We start from the raw sequence: 21974 nt of genomic DNA, 5'->3' as shown, positions 1-21974 counted from the left end.
TTACTCTTGTGTTTACAGCAGAAATAAATATGTTGACAACCTGGTACAAAAAACTGTTTTCATCTCTATAGATAATTTCCCCCTTTGTGACTGGGGGTACGTTTTTTATGACTCAGCCATTTAAATTTTATCAAGGCTTAAAGTTATGCATAATAATGGCAAGATGGCGTCAGCGGAGCTCAGCAGAGCTTCAAAACCACTTCAGAATCTCAGAAACCTATGGGTGCTGTCACAGGTGCTATGTCCATCTTTATATTGGTGGGATGAGGAAGTGAGCAGATGATCATATATGTATCAGACAGACCTCCAGATTAACTAAAATTATTTGGAAGAGGTCAGTGGTAAAGTTGTTAATAAACCCATCTATTTAAACATCGTTGAAGTTTGCTAAAGAACAGTTCACTTCACCTTTAACTGTACTTGCTGTAGTTGTGCATACACAGTTTCCTTCTGCAATAAGAGATTATTGCTGACATTTCTGGTGTGTTTATTTTTAAAATTATCAAATGATGTGGTTTTGATAACCTGGCTAAACCTTGATCTTATTTTTCAATATTTTATTTAATTTCAAAATAAAGGACTTATGAAACAAGAGAAAGGGAAATGAAATTAGACAGAACAAAAATGCTGCCGGTCAAAAGATAACATGACTAAGTTGTCATTTAAAGATGTTATCGCAGTGCTTACTGTACATCTCTGGAGCAAGGACAACTGACAAGGACAAGTATGAATGTGGCATAATACAAAGTCTCCATTTTCTCTAAAATCTATTCCACAGTATGTGTTGGGGTTCAGCAGACATGATCTTCCAATTTGCACAATTAGTAACATCCAATATGCAAAGGCAGCGTGGAGTGGGCAACGTCCAGGTCAGAAGAATAAGTTCAGCAGTAACCTTTATTAGGTGCAGGGCAATCTGCACATAATATGAAAATTACATTCTGTACAAAGGTACACTTGTTGCATATTGCACTGCATCTATCTTATATCTTTTACCTGAATTATCTACAACCAGTCACAACAGTTAAGACATAAATTCTACCATGACACCTTCAGAGAGGTATTAATCCAACTAAATGTTCATTATTAAGGTTGTAGTTTGCAGTGGTGTTGAACTGGTCTGCGTTGTAGTGAAAGGTGTTTCTGATGTTTTGCCCACCGGAGGAGGGGAAGAATATTAGGAACACAATTTAATATAATGTAGTCCAATTACAACACCACCACTAACTGTGACTTCATCAATAAACACAGCGTAGCGGAGCTGTTGTACTTGATTGCATTAGACTGAATAGGTGTACCTGACAGAGTGTCGAGGGAGCGAGTAACACACATTGAAAGAACAACAATCAGCCTGAGACCTGTTGGTACCTCTGCAGTGTGTCCCAGGTGTTGACTTGTCTAGTTAGACGAAACAGAGGTAAGCTAATTCTGACACTAGCTGGTGAATCATTGAACTTGATGGATTGAATTTATTACATAACTGAATGATGCAAACTGTTACCGTTGGCTTTTTTTTTGCAACCTGATGGTGTGACTACTTTTGTTGCCCCGTTGGACATTGTTAAAGAAATGTTTATGTGTTCCCAGATCTCAGCAATTACTTGGAGTTCTCAGAGTGATGCCATAATACTGTGGCATCACTCTGAAACTCTCAGAAATACTGTACTATAATGATTATTTCTGTTTTTGTTTTTATTGATGAGTCAGGATGAGATGTGATTAAGATACTAGCACCAAAGATGTAATTCCCACTAAGTTATTATTTAATCAATATACGATTTACCCAGCGTGATTTTCACAAAATAGCTTTACAAAATACAAATTGTGCAATTTTAATGCTGGAAATAAGGCAGAGAATGAGTTCTGTGCCTCACCGTCCCATTCTTCTATAGAACAATATACCCACACTGATCCCATACAGCAGCGTTTCCATCAGGCTCCTGCAGCTTACACGTGTTCAGTGTGTGTTTGCGTGTGGGCGTTGAGTGTATGTGTGTGTGTGTGTGTGTGTGTGTGTGTGTGTGTGTTCTCTCCCTTTCTCTAATTATTCTCCCCCTCTAACGGTGCCCTGTCATATCCCCAGTCTTTTTTTGTCCCCAAATTCCTTTTTTTCCATGCGCGTTTCTCATCCTTTTTCAGTCGGTGTTCATCAGGGCTTCTCTCCTACAATGCTGTGTACTTTTGTGACAACCCACATTACTGCAGGGGCTTGTCTTTGTTTATCGAGAGGGTTCCAATTTCCTTATATAACACTCTGAATCCCTGTGCTCTTTGATTTTGGATTACATGATCTTTTTGCGTGAGTTTGAATCTTTGAATCAAAGAATTACTAGACCGAGCTGGGCGGAAATTGTGCATCACACTTTGCCAGTGCTGGCTGAGGTTCAGGAGTTGTCTCAGATGAATGACCATTGGCCTAACTACTCTGCTTTGGCCTCAGGGAAAGTGTGTTTGTGTGTGTGTGTTCCATCCTTTGTGGTGGGTACAAGAGGGTTGGTCATAATGAGAATGGCCTTGTGTTCATTTTCAGATTCATGCAGGCACTGCAACATACAAAGACCCTAATCCGTGCACTGGTGCACACAATGTTACGACTCCCACAACCTGAAACAGGCTCATCGAACACATCTGCCAATCTTTGTCTTGAAACACAGACAAAACAATTCCTTGGGAGCGAGATAAATCCCCACGCCTCCCCGGGGCCAAACATGATTAGCCCTATCTGAGACACAATCTCTGTCGCTCTCAGAACTCAGACTAAGCTGAGAGTAGAAGCCGCCAGTCTAATTCATCCTTTCAACACCATAAATTTCAGAGCGACCTGATAAATGATGAATTTACTCCCTGGCTTTGTCTGATGTCTGAGAGAGAATGGAAGGAGGATAGAAGGAAAGCAAGGAGGAGAAACAGGGGGACATGGATGAACAGAAAAGAAATGCAGCCACTGAGGGAATACAGAAACATTTAATGGAGTAGATGACAGGAATAAGTTGACAAAAGAGAGGAACAGCTGACATATAGACAGATGGGTAGAGAAGAAAAGAAGAGAAAGAGAATAGAGAGTGAGTGGAATGTAGATAAATGACACCAGAATTGTGGCTGTAGCTGAAGAAGCCTGATTCAGCCAAGAAGAGCAAAGAGGGCTGATTGCACCAGAGAGAGACAGAGAGAAAGAGAACAGCAACGAGTAGATGAAGGAGCAGAGGATAGTTGGGTGGATGATGGGCTGAAGGGAAAGAGAGAATAGAGAGAAACTTGAGAAGATGGATGAATAGCCAGGGAGAGAGAGGAGGAGAGACAAAGATGAAAGTCAGGTGTAGATTGGAAAGCAGGTGGGTGGTGCAGGATATTCATAACCAGCGGCTGCAACAGCTAGCTATGGTGCTGAGCCGCAGAATGATGATTTTTGGACAGGGCCGCGGTATATCAAATGTACTTATCATCCCCAAATGGAGAAAATGCCAGGAGTATGTCACGGTAGCCATTTTCACAGTTTTGATGCACTCTCAGCACCGGCCCCGTGATGGAACCCCACAGTGAGATTAGTCTGGCAAGCAAACTGAATAAAACGAAGCAACAAACCAGCAGACGACTGTCGCCGTGCCAGTGTTTGTGTTGACTGAATAGCTGCCACCAAACATTTAGACATTGTTTTGGCTGGGGGAGAAAAACGGTGAAGGCATGCATTATGGCTAAAAGACACACAAGCAAACATAAAAAAGTGTCAAAAATTAGCTGCTTCATTCAGTAATATGTAGGCCTTTCTTTAGCATTAAAAAAGTTTGCATTAAACCACTTGAATGTACCAATCCATGCCTTAAAACGTGTAATGCATCAGCATATATTCTGAGACTGTATGTTGTTAAAAAAAAAATCAGGAAAAATGTGTATATAAACAACCATCATCACATTTTGATTTAAATATTGCTCAATTGGTGTGTGTTCATGTAGGACCCCGTTGCTGATTTAAAAAAACAAAAAACTGAGTAAGAAAAACTTGTTTTGAGGGTCTTTTAAGATCCCATTAAATGGCTACTTGAACTTCCAGGAAAACAGTGCATCTATCTTCTGTAGTGACCTCATGCTTCATTATCAGGCTTCACTAAAAACACCAACCAAAAGAAACCTATCTTTGTGCCAGTACAAACAAATGGACCATTTACACTTAAAGCCATCATATGTAATTTTAGCAGCCACAACTTTGGCAATAGGTGGCAATAACAGGATAATGGTAAATAATAAATTGTGGTGTAACATTAGCATAAAAACAAGAAAATGTATTTATTCCTGATATTATTTATTTTCTATTATTAGTTTATATATCAAAAGAAAAAAAAGATCTATAAATGAGCCAGTAGATGTGTTAGCTTAGAGGGCTGATTTGTCTATAATCTGTTTACCGCTGTCAGATGTTAGCATGACTATCTAAAAATAGAATAAAATAACATTTTTTTAAAAATGAATATAAATAACTTGATGTATTTGCTCAAGATGGTAAAGTACATGTGCACCAATATATAATGCCAAAGTAGAACACATAGTAGTTAGCCACAAACCACACTGCTAACGTTAGCTAATATTAGCCACCATTAGCTACTGCTCATACCAGATCAAGTCAGGCTGTAGCTGCCAAAACCCTGAGAGTATTGAAATGAGTGAGGGTTTGTTTTATTGCTTATGAAGTCAACTTTTTTATCTGTACAAATAAAACTGTGTTACTTCTTATTTAAAAAGCTACATAAGCTCACATTCAGACTGATCCCTCACTGTCTAATGTCCTGCCTCAACATATTGCTCCAAAGCAATTAAGGGAGTTCATAGCCAGACCTTTATAAACGCAAAACGGAAGTAAACATACATTAAAATACAAAACACCAAAATTACCCTTGCGAACATAGAAATCTAGGTTGAAGCGTGCATGTATTGTATGTGAGTGACCCAAAAACTGAAATATGGATTTTGGTTCCAGTAACATTGGCTGTGTGATGGTGACAAAACATCAAACCCATAATGGTGCTAAATTGCACTTTCCTCTTCCCTCCAGTAAACTGAAAGGTTGATGAAAAATCTGAGAGGAAATATCTGTCCACTCTGCTTTGGCAAAAAAAAAAAAACCTTGAAGGCAGAGTGATTTTATAATAAACAATAGTGCTTTTATTGGCAAGGTCATCCGTTCTGAAGTCACCTTTGGAAATTGAATATCAAATTGACAAACTAGAGAGATTTTTCTCATTAGTTGGACAATTAGCTTGTGGTGTATTCATTACAGGGGGGACTGTCACCTCATTAATCACCCAGAACAATGTAAGAGCTATACCTGAGACCACGCCATTAGCAATGCCCAGCAAGCTTAAACCCCACTCTTTCTTGGTTCCAGATGTGATTTCACTCCAGCTAAATAACAGTGTGGTCTATTTAGCAAAAGATACATGTTGGAGAGATTGCAGTCACGTTTTCGAGATGGTGGTGGTCCTCCCTCCCCTGTTATTCGCACCCCAGTCCTCAAAACCCCTAACCTTTCTGTCTGTCGCCTTGGTTTCACATACAACCATCATGCCTCCCTCTGTGGCCCTTGTCCAGAGCAAAGTGTGTTTGGTTGCCACCCGACACCTGCTTGAGATCAAAGGAATGGGGAGGGAGTCCTGCTAGTTGCTGATTAACCTGCTGGCACGCTGCACACACAGTCCTTTAGCTCCTTGAGCTCCCTTGCAGCCATATCCACACTCCCTCCCTGCTGGCTAAGAACTGAGCTCTTGCCTGGTCTCTCTCTGAATACGAAAAGGTAGAAAGGAATGATGGAAAGATAGAACTGAGAGATGCAGGAGGAAATGGAGGCAAGCTTATGATTTACCTAACTACTCTGGAGTGTAAGTGGCTTAATGAAATTTAATAATTCAATACAAACTGTGGTGCATTCACTCCATAATTTCAATCAGTAGGTTGGACTACATGAATACAATGCTTTAAAAGACCTCTGGGTATAGAGGATACGCATGATGTCAAAGCTCGGTCAGGTGGATCTCTATGAGCATGTGTGAATGTGTGTGGGCTTGTTTTACTATATTCGTGAGGTCCAAAAATCAGGAGCAACCACTATGCTTGTGGGGTCCAGTAGCTTTATGTGACCAAAATGCTTGAGTTCACAATGGTTCAATGGTTTAAATGGCTAAAGACTTGGTGTTAGGGGTAGGGTTAGGATCAGGCTTCAGTTGTGATGGTTAAGCTTAGAGTAATGGGCAAGGGAAGGCATTATGTCAATGACAGTTCCCCCCAAGTCGAGTAAAACAACTATGTGTGTTTGTGTGTCTTTCTGTGTGTGCTTATGTGTTTCTGTGTGTATGTGTGTGTGTGTGTGTGTGTGTGTGTGTGTGAATGATGTTGTAAACAGTTCAGTCACCTGAGAGAATTCTCGCAGCCAAACTGGACACATTTCCAGGAGGTCTTTTCTCACAATTATTATGAAGCCTTGCCCTTTCAGTTGTGTTATAAACGATGCCGCGGCAGCACCTTTTTTTTTTTCCTCCAAATACCTTCCCACCTGGGTACTGAGTGACATCATGGTGTCATTCATAATTCTACACAGCCTTCACACTCTTTTGTGATACCTCAAAGTGTTTGAAGACAGAGCTGTACGTCTCAAGTTGTCAGTGTCGACAGACTCACGGTGGCTCTCAGAGGGACTGCTCCTGTGATTGTCAGACAAAATATTGCATCTTGGCATATACAAAACGAGAAATCTTATCATGCCAGAAATAATATATACACACAACATTCCCCTGTAAAAGCTAGTCTGTTATCTTTTATTCCCATATACCTGGAACACGTTAGCCATGGTCTCAGAAGAGGAGAATGTGGCAGCTGGGGCATAGCGCTTTTTTTACCCAAAAGGCCTCCTACCACGTCAGTAATGATCTCATTTGTATGCATTGTCCTCTTCAAATCTGTGTCACTATGGGACTTCCCTCCCAATGGGCCCGCAGTACCTCAAATTACCACTTCCTCCTCGAACAGTGCCCCCACCCTTCCCTGCAAACCTGCTGCACAGCTCCTTTTCCTCTAAATGAGCTACTAAACCAAATCATTCATTGGCCCTTGAAATGTAAAAGCGGGTGGTGTCCAGTGGGAAGAATTAGTGCACATAAATTACCTCCATGTTGCTTCAGAGAAAGGCAGTTAATACATGTCTACCTTTTTAACCACTTGATAACCCTCCTTTTGTCTTTACAATGAAATATGATAAATGTATTATTAGGACTTGTTATGTAGACTGTGATGCATTTCCTGTATTTTTACCTTGTTGCAGGTTATTGATGCAGTTTGTTGTTTCCTTGACTATATATGTGCTGTGCTTTTAATCCATAGATATTTTCTTAAATATTGGTGTGGAGTGTGCTTTATAAATATGAATCTTAAAAAATTAAACTAAAGTTAATCTTCTTGGTAAAAAAAAAAAAAAACTCATCATAAAGCTTCTATAAATATTTCTAAACAAAGATAAAACTCAATATAAACCAGTGTATAAATGTGTGATGTCTGTTGCTGTTGCCACCTGTTTCAAGCTGTTTGTTAAACTCTCAAACTTTAAAGGCAACAGCGACATTGAGCGCTATCAAATGGCAAATAAGAAAATCCCGTTCAAATATACCCGGCCAGTAGAAGATTGGCTTCAGGAGAAAGGTAAATCTTTATTGAACTTCTAGAATGTTTTTCTTTTGATTTTCTGTCATTTCATCGGCTTGTTCCCCCTCGACCTCTGAGAATGAATAACCATCCCTTAAACCATTTAAAAAAACAAGTAAAACAGTAAACCGTACTTTTTGTACTTTCCTTTCCTTTGTTTTTATTTATTTTTTCCCCCTTTTTTGTCATTGTCATCTTTTTAAATTCTGTTGACTCATGGTGTCCAGTTAAAGGGACTGAGAAGAGATTTTATAAATGGTGCAGCCACGAGATTTAATGTATCAAGTGTTCCTAATCTTCTGTGCAAAATTGACTTGGAGAAGGCATTATCTATGCTGCAACAGTAGGCCGATTGTTTTGAGAGGAGAATTTGCTCCCTTGGCTCAAATCCTCTGCAATGTTTGAGAACAAACCAATCAGTGGGCATATCCCCCTGAAAACTTTCCAAACAGCAGGTACCTTTCCCTGCTGTAATTGATCTGATTGTAGTTATACACATCACACACTATAAAATCCTCACTTGTTTGGCGATGGAGAGCTAATTGGAGCCTTTTTGACGCAAAGCGTGCCATGGTGCACTGCGCCCCGATAGACTTCTGCTTTCTCACTCAGATTATCAAGTCAGCACCTCGTCTATGTTTAACATTTTTGCTGGGGATTTAAAAAGTCTGCTCCCCCTACTTTTTTTTCTTCTTCTTTTTTTTTTTATTTTGGTGCGTTTTGAGATTTACCTCCTTCAACATAATATCATTATAAACTGCATTTAAAGTTCATTGCACGTAAACATCTTAACCTGATTATAAAGTCCCTTTAACAACTGCTAAAACACAGACAGGTCTGAAGAATCCCATTACTGCTGCATGCATGACTCCACACATGCTATTTCATTTTCGCTTCTGTGATATGAATGTCCTGTCCCTGTCATTCCATGCCCAATGTATTATGTATTATAATTGTGCAGATGCCGAGAATGCAACAAGCTTGCAGTGCTATGTGCCTGTAAATTATACAATGAGATTTTTAATTATGATTCCTTTATTGTGAAAGTTGTGTATTTTCATTTCATAATTAATGCATGAGCAGCGTGTTTTGACAATGATATTTAGGCTTCTCCTAATGAAATTCACCATGACATGTAGTGAGTGTGTATTGCTCATACTTTATCATAATATGCCAAAGCCTGTATACATATTTATTAATCATTTTACGGCATGAGTCCACTGTTTTGTCCAGAGAATATTAAGAGTGTCCTTGTCCCAGTATTTTTTTTCCCACCTGCATGTGTTGACTTTATGATATTGCTGCTATAGCTGCATAGTGTCTGTTGTTTTCAGCATTAGTAGTCTCTTTCAGTGGTGCTTTTTCTTATATATCAAAAGAAAAAGCCTTCCTACTCTTGACATCTAGCTGCAGTCTTTTAAAAAGAACAGAAAGGTGGGGTTGTTGTGAACTGATACCTACTTTTTCTCAGTGTAAAAGCATGTTACATCACCATTACAGTTGTAATTTCATCCACTCTCATTGAATCAAGCAGTTAAGTAATATATAGAGTTTTAACATACATGCTTAACCTTTTATCGCTGCATCTACTTTGCAGTTGAAGTATAGACGCTCGTAAAGGTGCATGTCAAAATCTAGTGCCTTTTATAACAGCCTTATCTGTCACTTCACATTATTCCTTCCTCCTGCCTCAAACACGTATTAACAGTCCTTCCTCCCTCCTGAACCAGGCCGGCAGCTGACAATCTTCAACACCCAGGCCACCATCTCCATTGGCGGAAACGACCGGAAGCGGCCCTACCAGGGCCAGCTCTCCGGCCTCTACTACAATGGCCTCAAAGTCCTCAACATGGCCGCCGAGGGCCACGCCAACATCAAGGTGAACGGCAGTGTGCGGCTGGTGGGCGACGTCCCGGCCAGTCGTGGCGCAGCACGTACCACCACCTCGGTACCGCCTGAGATGTCCACCACCTTTATCGAGACCACCACCACCCTGTCCACCACGACCACCAGGAAACAGCGCTCACCACCCACTATTCAGGTACAGCAGCAACTGATGAGAGTCGTGGGGAGATACAGAAGGAGTGCATGTGTGTTTATCTGTTTTCTCTTTCAAATGCAGAAATGAAACTGAATTGGTATCAGATCCAATTCGAAGTCAGAAGTTTCAACCTCTGATCTCTGTGTGCTCCAATAACTGAAAAAACCCAATAAAACAGGGAAGAAACATGGACATTCTTGAGATGTTCAAGAACTACAGTGCACATGCTAACTGTGCTATTTTGTGCATAATTGGTGTAACCAGATCTCTGAATGCCGGGGATTTCAAAGGAAATCTGAGTGGAAAATGCTTTTTAATATTTTTTTAAATCATTATTTTAAAGGACGTTTTACATTTTGGGAATGACTGATTTGTTTTCTTGCAGAGTGAGAAACTAAAGCCAGCAGGTGGTTAGTTTAGTTTAGCACAAGACAGGGGACAGGGGAAAACAGCAGTTTAGCGCTGTTCAAAGGTAACATAATCCACCTACCAGCATCTCTCTCTAATTAAAAGCTTCAAACTCAGAAACCAAAGTGTAAAAATGACATTTTGCTGTCTTGCAGGGGATTATGTGTTAAATAAGCTAAGATAACTGCCTGCTGGCTTCATATTTAGCATCCAGACATGACAGCGCTATTGGTCTTCTGATCTCACTATCAGCAAGAAAGCAAATGATTGTATTTCCCTAAATGACAAACCCTTCCTTTGATATCATAAATGATCTTAAATCCACTGTTTACCCCTCAGAGTGTGGTGCAGTGTGGCGTTCAGTTGGATTTTCCTGGGTGGGAGATTTGAATACTTCAGACACTGGCTTTCTGAGTTGTGTGGAACACAGCTATCTGTGGGCTAAATGTTTTGTTTTGTTGATAATCAGGTTTAGAAATTGACAAAGTGAAGTGTCAAAAAAAAAAAAAAAAATCCTCTTTCCACTCATTCCAGTTTTTTATGTGTTTTGTGGCTGAGCGTGGGTGGATTGTAGCCACGCTGCTTTTTTCCCAGCTAAATCACTCAAGGTCAGGATACTGTATTTCTCATTCTATCGAGGATTGAAGTGCTGCTGTTCATTGAGGTGTGCAAATCCGGCATCGCCACTGCTCTCTTTCTCTACATTTCCCTCTCTTTCTGTCTCTGTCTGTCTCTATCTGTCACTCACCCGGCCCAGCCTAACAGAGGCCTTTCTCCAATACGTCCTGAGTCCAAGCCAATGAATGTTACTGCCGTGCCAAGAAAGTAATCACACGGAGCAGTTCTTTGACACCCAGAGGACAAATTGAACCATTCGTTGTTCATATTAAAGCAATAACTCTCCCTCACGGGTGAGACAGGGTTGGGGGGAAGAGGTTGGTTGGTGGACGACAAACAGGGACTACTGTTATCAGCCTCTTCACCTCGACAGCGGATTGCCTGGCGTGCAGTGATGACGGCCTTTCATGTCAGTGTTGTCACTTGTATGTCTCTGTCGGTGCAGGTATGGGGAGACCAGAGTCAGAGCCGCTAAGTACCCTGTGATTTGGACAGAACTGACACAGGGAGACCTGGTGTCAAACTGTCATATTTGGGGTTTGAAGGTCTGGAGCAAAAGTAGAGCAGTCCATAGTCATACTCCGTTTGTGTGGCATCAGTGATCTGTGATGATGATGATGATGGCTGAGTTGAGATACATTACACCACTGTCTCCAGCACAATCAACAAGGTCACATCAGATAAGGAAAAATAACGTGGCATCTCTGGGAACATGGCATTTACTGTCATACACTATTTATATCAAAGGGAGTCAATAAAGTTCTGTGTGCTATGAAATGCTTTTATATGAATCACTCTCCATTTCAAGGTGAAATGATGATGTGATACCTCTTCTGTCAATACCCCGGATGAGGCTGTTAGATACAAGATACTGCGCTTTTGTCACTTAAAAATAAAAAATAGGGTTTTTGGTTTTTTTTTTTGCCCTCGCTGACTTTTCACTTCACTTTTGTGCTGCTTCTGAGATCGCACCTTGTTCGTTCCCCTCGCAGCATCTGCCTTTATTCACACTGCAGTGTCACAGAATTTCATTTGCCAAGCCCTTTAATTTTACAGTTCCCCTGTTGGCTGTCAAATATGTGGCGTGAGAGGTAGGGAGAGGACCTGTACCTGTCTGGCAGATTTCTCCACCCCTCAGGGCCGGGGAGTAGAGGGAGTTGAGCTATCATTAGTGATGTATTGCAGTGCTGACAGAGAGCTATAGGCACCTGACACAGTGTTTAAGGAGTAGGGTGTGTGTGTGTTTTGGTATCTTTTCACACATCTATTTTTGGTCCACCTCACCAACACTTGCTTCTTTTTCAGAGGTGAGAAGTGGCGAATCCCTCGACATCTCAGGATCAACAGAATGAAAGACAGGGGTGGGAAGTGAAGAGAACCAATCTCATGCTTAATTAATGATAGCTCCGCAGGGACGCACCGACACGACACACACGTTTCTTTCTCTTTTGCTCTCCCTCTCGCTCTCTGTCTCTGTTACTTAGCCACTCTGTGGGTCAAACAGTCAACCGGGGGACTAAGGATTAGCGTGGACATTTTAAAGATTTCACCTCAGCTCAACTCAAAGTCTGAGTAAATGATTGTTTTCTTATTTATTTTGAAAATATGTTGGGAATTTATTGGAAATATAACATGTGGAATCTGATTTTGAAAATATATAAGACAAATATCCGGTTTTTATATGTCAGTTTAAACTGATCGACCCAGTTTAAAAATCATTTTTTTGTGAAAATCCCTAAACCAGAGGAGGAAGAGCCTCAACAATATGGCTTTAGAAAAACACAGGTTAATTACGGGAGATTGTGTTTTTTAGAAATCATTAAGTAAATAATACTGTTTGTTATAATAAGACTATTACACCAAACAGTAGCTTTTTATGCAGTGCACCACTTCTAGTCCTGAAAACCTGTTTTCTCAGTCTCCTTTTTACTCTGAGCAGTGTCATCTTACGTGAACACAATGTTTTCTGCCAAATCCAGAACCATTTTTGTTACTTCACATAACAGGATTCTGTATTTGTGTTTTTCTTAGCACTCTCTCTTCTCTCTGGTTTGAGGTGGGTGGGCTTCTGTGGGGAAATCATAGTGTCACATATTTCAGTGCAACAATCAAAATTTGAAAGTGATGACAGTCAAACCATGTAATGAAACCACAGCCACACACAGTCTTGATAGAGTCAGTCAGTCTTAATAAAGATGTGTTTGCAACTTTGATTTCTTATTATTAACTTGATACAGAAATACTTCAGGGCCTTATGTATCTTAAAAATCAGCTTAAAGACAAAGTCAGAAAATGTCAAATGAATGGTCCTCTTAATCAGCTCAGCCATAATCAGCGTCTTTAAGTACTGAGAGGTTTTTCAGCAAAGGTTAATCAGCCATACAGAATATTTTTGTAATCTGATTTTCCATTAAATGAAGTCTGCTGCTGTCTGAGGATCATGGTCATGGCATCATTTTCCAAACCACTACACTAGCAATTGTAAGCAATTGCAAGCAATTGCTGTATCGCATCCGTTTCTTTATGAATGTTATAAATGGTCTGAGACCTGGCGTTGGATATGTCAACAAGCTGCCTCCTTCTGGAGATCGTGCCCACCGCCTCCCCTCGTTCTCACCATCAGAGCCTGCGCGTCTTTTGAAGATTCAACCTGAGTCATCATTCTGTGTTTCATCCACTTAGCAGCTGGAACATTTCTTTGATCATGTGCCTCAGAGGGGGGTGACTAATGCTAACCATGTTAGCTTCAGCTGCCTGCCCTCAACTCTTCCCTATACCCTGTATATAGCCATGATAATTCATGCACATAGAAATGCAAACATAAGGGGAATGTAATTTTACTTGTCGCACTGCTGTGAGATTTGCACGCTGAATTTCTGCTCTTTAACATGCTTTGGTAAAACCAAGAGGTTCACTGTAAACAAATCTCACACTTCAAAAATCCCTTTACTTTTCTCTATTCCATCATCATAAATGTTATTAGTTCTTTGTTGACTTGGCAAGACAAGCAAATAAGGTCTAGAAGAGGAGTAATGCAGCGGTCAGTATATATAAACAAGAATAACTGAATAAATATTGTCCCATTATAAATCTGTTTACTTTATTTTAGTCTCACAAGGACCCCTGACTGATTCAAGATTCAAGATTTATTTGCAACATGCAACATAGTAACAGTGCAGTAAAATGTTTTTCCCTGATACTCTCCAGCTCTGCAAACAAACAAAATGTGCAACGAGTAATGTGCAAACAAATAACTCAAATACTGTATCTAAACATGTGAGCAATAAATTAAATGAAAATAAATAATAAATAAACTGTTAGACGGAGCAATATTCCTCAGAGTATTGTTATGAGTAAAGAGAGAGAGCAAGAGAGGAACACTGAGCCCTAGCAGTGTTGTCTGTTTAACAGTCTGATTGCGTGCAAAGCTCTTGCAGAGTCTCTCAGTTCGAGCTTTCATGCTGCAGAGTCGTCTGCCTGACTTCAGCAGCTTTCACAGTTTATTACTGGGGTGACTAGAGTCCCTGGAGACCCTGAGAGCCCTGACCAGACACCGCCTGGTGTGGATGTCTTGAAGGGCGGGGAGTGCAGTTCCAATGGTGTGCTCGGCTAAGCACAAAACCCTCTGCAGTGATTTCTGCTCCTGGACAGAGCAGCTCCCATACCAGGCAGTGATGCACCCAGTGAGGATAGCCTCAAAAAAGTCTTTGCTGGGCTTTACCGACTGCTGTGTTCATGTGTGTGGTCCATGTCAAGTCGGCTGCTCACCCTCTCAACAGGGGTCCTGTTGATGCCGGAGGGGGTGGAGCTCCTCTGTCAAGCCCTCCTGAAATCCACAACCATCTCTTTGGTCTTTATGATGTTCCGAGGTGGTTGGTCATCCCCTGAGATGCACCCCACTGCCACAGTGTCAGCTGTGCATGGCATGGCTGTGCAGTCGTGGGTGTAGAGGACGTACAGCAGTTGGCTAAGTACACACTCCTTTGGGGCCCCTGGACACCCCTTGGGGGGGCATGGCCTGCTTTTATCAAACAGCTTGCTCTCTCTAAAAGAATAAACAGCCTCACATTAGCTCTGTTAGCTCCAGTGCTCATAACTGCTTTGTGTTGAAATTTAAATGGATTGACAATTATTGTGGAAGTTGCACAACACAATTAAAATTCTGCTTGCAGCTTGCAGCATGAAAAGCCCATAAGGAGGATGATAAAGGGGAACCCTTCAGGGAGGAAACCAGTTTTGCTCATCAAAGTCTACAAGTCTTGTTGAGTGTTACTACATAAGTGAAAAAAGCATTTTATCAAGCCTTTCATGGCTCCAGAAAGAGCTGCACAAAATTCAATCAAAAGCCTGAAGTGATGTCATTTGAGTCAGCGTTGGTTGAGTCTGAAGACTACAAGTCTGATTATGAAAAAAATCTAGGAAGAAAATGAACTTACCAGACTTTAGACCACGTGTTGCTTTTCGAGTAAGGTGCCAGTTTTTTTAAAAAAAGAAGAAGAATGAGTTGAATAAAAAAAAAACGATATTTCTTGATCTGCTGCAATTTTGATACTTGATACTGTCCATTGTGAGTTCGACAGTACTAAGGTACTAAGTGCAATGCTTAATCAGTGGATTGAAACAACAATTAAAGTTGGGAAAAAGTTTTTTGTTTAGCAGTAACCTTTGAGTACTAAGTGCTGATGGCCAAAGTTCTTCAAGGCAAATTCATTCATTCCTGTTGATCATCAATCCAAGTGATAGATGACACAAAGGTCTGTTTTACATTGCTAACACTGGTAACTTGGAATATTTGGAAGCTGCCCATGAGTAAATGCACTGACACAGGTATAGTTTACAAAGTGGCTACCTGAGCTTTCAGCTCTGCAGAATTCTGGATGAACCAAAGAACTGATTTTACGCTTGCCAGTTTGATGTGGATAGTCTTTTTGGGAATGTTCATTTATGCAAGGGTCTCGTGGGAGATCAGCGTCTTTCGTTCTCAATTAACTCACGCTGCTGGCCTGAGATGTTTGGGAACAATTAGGACAGGAGGCTGCAATCTAGAGTACCGTGGGGGAAAACAGCTGAAGGAGAGACACTGAAAGCGATTTGCATGGCTGCCGTGTTAAAGAAATTGCTTGCGTCCATCATCTTCAACTGGCCTGGTGCTCAGGAGACGGGAAAATGAGAGGTAAATTGTTTGTAGTTTAATTGGGCTTTTTTTTTCTGCCAAGAAGCGGGAAATAATGCCATAACTACGCGCTTGGATAGACTCTCCATGATGAAAATAATATTACATTGAATAGAGACGGACTCTTCTGTGGCACAGTGTGATTTCTCTATTTTCAGATCTTTTTCAAGGTGATTCGGATAGATACAATGAGGTGCAGAGTTGGAGGAAAGTTAAGAGAAACAGGGCAACATGCAGCAGAGGTCAGAAACCAGAATCCACTCACACTGTTGCTAGATAATGTTTTGCACACTAAGCTACCACAGTGCCCACTCTCCCTCCTTGTTTTTTTTTTCCACACTTGTTTTCCTGGACTCGTCTATTTTACACTGTCAATCTAAAGGACGTCAGGGATGTTGCTTAACGCCTGGGGATATGCGATAATCACTGATTTATGCTGTCTTCAAGAGGCAGTGAGGAAGGCGCTGTGCGGCACGCTGTGTGTCTCCATGTGGTAGTCTGCTAGATGATGTTTGATGAGTGTGTTCATTTGTGTGCTCATCTGGCCGTATTGTGTAAGCACACAGGTGTGTGTGAACATGAGTGCGCGTAGGCGGATGCGTTCCACTTCTCCACCTGCTGACAGTCGTCTTATTTTTAGTTAGTTAGTCTATGTGATCACGTTCCCTTACAACCAGTGCCCAGAACCTGCCTGTAAAGGTCAAACTAGTAGACAGGTTTTCCTCGGGATGTTTTCCGTATCCATTCCCTCCCTTCTCTTCTTTTTTTTTTTCTTCATTGGTATCCCTCTTTCTACCTGTTTATTCTGGCTGTCCCTGCCAGACACCCAAGCTCCCAGTGAATTGTGGTAGAGGAATGCTGGAGGTCCACTAGTTGCTCAGTAGGTCCAATTAGCAGACAGCAGACTGATGGGGACCCTGCTGGTGTGTGTGGCTCATTAGAGGGACAGGCACACACACACACATCCATGCACACATTTTGCACTAGGATCTCTTCATCTTCATCTCACACACCTGCATACACGCGCAGCCAATTTTAGCTGCCGTAACTTGCATAAATTTGCACACACTAACACACACACACACACACACACACACACACACATGCACACTCAAAAATCAGTCAACCCTGTTGCTGCCACAGTGTCAGAACAGAACAGTAGCACAGTATCAGGATTTTCAGTGTGCGCTGCCAAACAGTTCCCCCCTACCATCAACATGACAAACTCATTCCAGCACTGTCATGGATTGTCTGTCTTTTCTGTCGCCGGAGTGTGTAGGCGACATTGTGATTCCCTTTTATGAATTTTTCATGTCACTTGGTGCGCAAGAGAATATGTACATAGAGCTATTTCCATTAGACTTCTCTGTGTGAACGTGTTTGTAGATGTTTGCAATTTCATGTCTGTAGATTATGTGTTGCTTTGTGTGTGTGTGTTTGTGAGTGTATGCTCAGGAGCAGTTTGTCTCTCAGTGTGTGAGAACCAGCAGCTAGCTCCAGGGGTTTTGAACCACAGGGGTTTTTGTAATGGATGTCCCCCATGCCTCACAACACAGCTTATATAGATCCTGCGGGAATGCATGTGTTTGTGTATGTGTAAACCCGCTGTCTTGTCAGCCGCCACTGCCACGGCGGGGCACTCACTCTCAAAGGGGCAAGCAAACAGCACACATCGGTTACACATGCAGTGCAGTCTGTTTCAGAGCTGACCAGCAGGACATCAGAACATGCTCTGGGTGGTATACAGACTCACCTCATGCTGTGCTGCCTCCAGACATGGCTGACTGGTTATAAACACGATACACATCCCCAGCTAAAATCTCAAACTTACAACTGAAGCTGCAAAGTGACACTGCCAGCCACAAAACACTGATAGTGTTTATGAAAGCGATTTCCAACTAAGCAATGCAATTAGCTTTAACAGATCACTTTAGTTGAGAGAATTTAAATGCCTTCTAATTACACGGCATATCTGTCCTTGAGTTTAACAGAACAACTGTGGATTAAAAATGATCCCAAATGTTATTCAGGGCCTTACATATCAAATCCAGATTCTCCTTCGTTCAGTACAGATGTCATCTATCCCCGAGCACATGCCAGTAGACTTACATGGATTATCAAAGTGGAACAGTCGGTATTAAATCCTGTGCCAAGCTATTTAAAAAAAAAAAAAAAAAGTAGTGAGGTTGCTGTGAGATCCCACACTCTTGATGGTGTTTAATTAACTTTTTTCCAGCACACCGGTTTTGGGAACAAAACTGTTACACAAGTGAAACTTCTATTGCCAGCATTTTTTCCTTAACACTGCAAGTAACTTTATATCAGGCTTAGAAAGTTGCTGCTTTTGCTGTTCAAAAACTGCACCAGTCAGTCAGTCAGTCCCCCCCCCCCCCCCCCCCCCCCCCCTCTCTCTCTCTCTCTTTCAGCACACAAGATTATTCTAGTTGTTTCTTCCTGTCATTAAGGTTGCATGAGGAAATCAATATTAATGTCATCAGTGTTTGACACAGAAGTAGCTCAGTGATCTAATTAGCCTAGCTTAACTCAAAGTCTAAATGCAGCTAACCTGTCTTAGGAGTGTTCGCACAACTTAATCATTGCCATATTTATATGTATTTAATTTATAGAAATAGAAAATTTGACATTGTGGTTTAATAAAACCAACAATATTTGGATATGTTTACATTTTTCTGCTTATAGCATTGCAGAAATCCTGTCTTTGACAAACAGCTAGCTTAAACATTGGTAACTGAATAAAACCAGTTTGCTCTTACAAGTGGTGGCCAGTAGCATAATACCTAACAAGACATGCAAATTAGACATTGCAGTTTAATAAAACCAACAATATTGGGTTCATTTTTCATTTTTCGGCTTATGGCATTGCAGAAATCCTGTCCTCGACAAACAGCTAGCTTAACTGAATAAAACCCAGTTGACTCTTGAATATGGTGGCCACTAGCTTAATACTGAACATGCCAATGAGACATTTTTGGAGATGATGATAGACATATATCTGTCTTTATTTTATTTTTCTTGCGCTTGACAGATGCAAGTTGCTTTACACTGTCAAGCTAGGCTAAACCTGTCACAGAGATATCTTATATATTGAATGCAACACAGACATGAAAAATGGTAACTTCAGGTGTGTTTTAGGCTGCGCTCACAGAGCTGTTGACTTATTCCACAGTGGGGGGCAATGAATCTCTGCCGACTGCTGTACAGTGAATATATGTGCTGCCAGCCTGTGATATGCACTTTGAGTGCATGAGTTTATGTCTGTATGTGGGAGAGAAAGAGGGAGACTTTGCAAGGGTATTCGGGGATCTATATATGCATTACTGTATCTGTGTGCACAGAATACACCATGTGTCTTCTGGAGTCAGTGGGATTTAATTAAGTATGTATCACACAGACACAGCCTTTGATGTTTCACAGCAATAATGTCTTCTGTTTCATTGCTCAGCTGAGCTGTTAGAAAGGCCCAGTAATGTTTTTGTGTCGCCAGAGAGTTGGTCCAAACTGCATTTAAACCTGTTGCTCTTAATAGCAACGAGTGAAGAATAATTGTAAGGATTTGTGTGTCTGTGTGCATCCATGGGAAGTCATCCCTACGTGTGTAAGCATGTGGGGGTACTGTGGGAGGGCTCAGATGTACAGCATTTTTTAAAATCATTTCTCTGTTGGTTAGTGATTACGCTTCAACTTTCATCTTCTAAAAAGAGAGTAAATCGAATGCTTAATTTGGTTTGTGCTCATTAGGAACTGAACCCAAATGGGACCTCTGGCTAATTTGGGAAACATAAAGCTGCCAGCATCAGCCATTACATAACGCCTACATTGATTTGGTATTACAGCCTTGAAGTCATAATAGTCTTTGACTGTGAGAAATATAGCAATATTGAAATGGATCGAATAGGGAGCTCAAAATGTAGTCCACAAGGAGAAGGTGCAGGGTCCAATTGCAGCTACTTGTTTCAGACTTCACACATTCTCAATAGAAAGCCAATAGCTCTCCCAATTGAACATATCGTCTTACTCATTGATTGTATCGTTGCAATTAGTGAGGTCAACTCAGGTCTATTTATAAAGCTCTTTGACTCAAAAGCAAGTCCCAAACAACAGTGCAAGCACAAGCCTTGCTAGATTTGGCTAATCAGCAACCATTCACAAAAACTGTTTACTATAACAAGACACAATTAGAGCAACATTGTTTGAGATGTAGTTTCATTGGTGTTTTGAATTAGAAGGCAAAGAAAAGCACAATTTATTTTGAAAAGCTTGGATTAAGTGAGTCTAACAAACTGATCCAGAATTAGATTGTTTTATGAAACTAACTCATAACTGATGTGATCAGATTCATTCAAGCCTTGTTAAAATACTGTATATATATTCATGACTGTAACACAGATCCCATCACTTCACAGTGAGGACAAAGATGTTAGATGATGTTCAGCAAATATCAAACATATGAATTAATATGAACAAGAAAATAATGCAGCAAAAAAACAAACCAAGACAAAGTTTGGCAGCGCTTTTAAAATCCAAAGATGAGCACAGTAAGTAAAGTACTGATGTGTCACTGTTTGCTCCTCTGTTGAATGAGCTTGTTCTTGTAACCATATCATCTTGGATTTTAGTCCTGTATGAGTAGTGTGGAGACTTAAAACCCACAAAATGAATTGGCAACAAATTTGGCATTTGATTTCATCAATAAAAAATGCCAAAAAAAATTCAATAGTTCTGGCATCTAAGATGTGATTATTTGCTTTACTTTCTATTTTAGTTTTGTATGATAGTAAAGTGAATTTCTTTGACCATTTGTTGGACAAAACAAGCTGTTCAGATATGTCAGCTGGGGAAGTTGTGAAGTGAATTTTTCACAGTTTCTTGGCATTTTGTAGAGAAAAGCTTGTCGCTGTGTCTCAAATTGGATCCTTCTGTCAGTACACTGACAAGTGGCACACAGTACACAGTACACTCGCTGACATGGTGTGTGGATTCTGACAGGGTCGTGTTGTCCCAAATCTAACAATGCCATTGTGCCTTGTGACCACGATTGTCACACGTTGCTTTGCTCACACGGCTTCCTCAGTCGCCGTTTTCACAAGCTTGAAAATCCCCCCCCCCCCCCCCGCCACGTAGCCAGTATGGCTACCATTGAGGGTGAGCTCTTGTTACACTCAACTTTTGGACCGTTTTGCACCATCTGGGCACTGAGACTGAGGCTAAGCCTGGATGTTAGCCTGACAGAGAACCTGCTTTATTAAACATTTTGTGAAAATGAGCCTGGTTTACTCAAGTAATCCTAGTTCAACTAGTAATCTTGGGTTATGAAACACCCCCTCTGCTGGTCTCCGAGCAGGAATACTGTTACCTTATTTTCATTTAGAGGACCAGTTTCAGCCAGTGTCTTGTGATCTTCAGTGAAATGGAGCCCTTTCCATTTCCCTTTCCTCCCCGGTACTCTCATCTTCTCCCTGCGTCTTCTTTGGTCACGGCTTTCAGAGCAGCTCACCACCACATCCACATGAATTCCTCACTTCCTCTTTGAAGGGAGAACCACAAACGGTAACACAGACCATAACTCTGAGCTGTAATCGCTGCTCCAATTTCACCTGAGGACGTCATGGACTTGTATGGAGAAAAAAAAAAATTCCATCAATCTCTTCTCTGCTCATCTCACATCACTCTCTTCCTGTCTCTGTCCATGTGACCAACACATACACCTACTCAATTTTTCAGTTATTCCGTCTTTGTGTGTACATACATGTATGTGTGTGAGTGTTTGTCACAGGGTTTCCCTGATGACCTTGTACACTGCAGCAGGGGGGTGATTAAGGATCAAGGCCAAAGACCATTTCCTTTTCCATGGGAAGATGAATGACCCTGTTTGAAAGCGGCTGCCTATGGCCTCAGGGCAATTAGAGTTTGCTGTGAGCCAGCAACCCTCACTGCTCTGTGTGCAAAGGCAGGTCCTTGAGAAAAGAGAAATACTGGCACCAAACCCATTCTGCTGAAACCAACACACCACAGTGATAATGAACAAATTAAATG

At 41.1% G+C, this 21974-nt stretch overlaps 1 protein-coding gene across 8 annotated transcripts in view; it reads left to right on the top strand.

The window, feature by feature from the left end:
* The window catches only part of LOC139621818 (neurexin-3b), a 290171-nt gene that overhangs the window by 247953 nt on the left and 20244 nt on the right, over window positions 1–21974 (top strand). For 5 of the 8 annotated variants that reach the window (XR_011691090.1, XM_071478690.1, XM_071478687.1 and 2 more), the window contains 2 exons: window positions 7588–7677; window positions 9411–9721. Coding sequence is in view for 7 of the 8 variants with exons in the window: in XM_071478690.1 (XP_071334791.1) it covers window positions 7588–7677; window positions 9411–9721 (401 nt within the window). In the remaining variant the exon portion in view is untranslated. The remainder of the gene's footprint in view (window positions 1–7587; window positions 7678–9410; window positions 9722–21974) is intronic. The other 3 variants (XM_071478691.1, XM_071478689.1, XM_071478688.1) reach the window with 1 other exon arrangement.

The sequence above is a fragment of the Trachinotus anak genome, unplaced genomic scaffold (assembly GCF_046630095.1).
Source record: "Trachinotus anak isolate AG129_WGS33_773 ecotype Australia unplaced genomic scaffold, CSIRO_AGI_Tana_v1 ptg000005l, whole genome shotgun sequence".
NCBI classification, from domain to species: domain Eukaryota; kingdom Metazoa; phylum Chordata; class Actinopteri; order Carangiformes; family Carangidae; genus Trachinotus; species Trachinotus anak.
The sequence above is the reverse complement of the archived record's forward strand: the minus strand, read 5'-3'. Positions and strand labels throughout refer to the sequence as shown.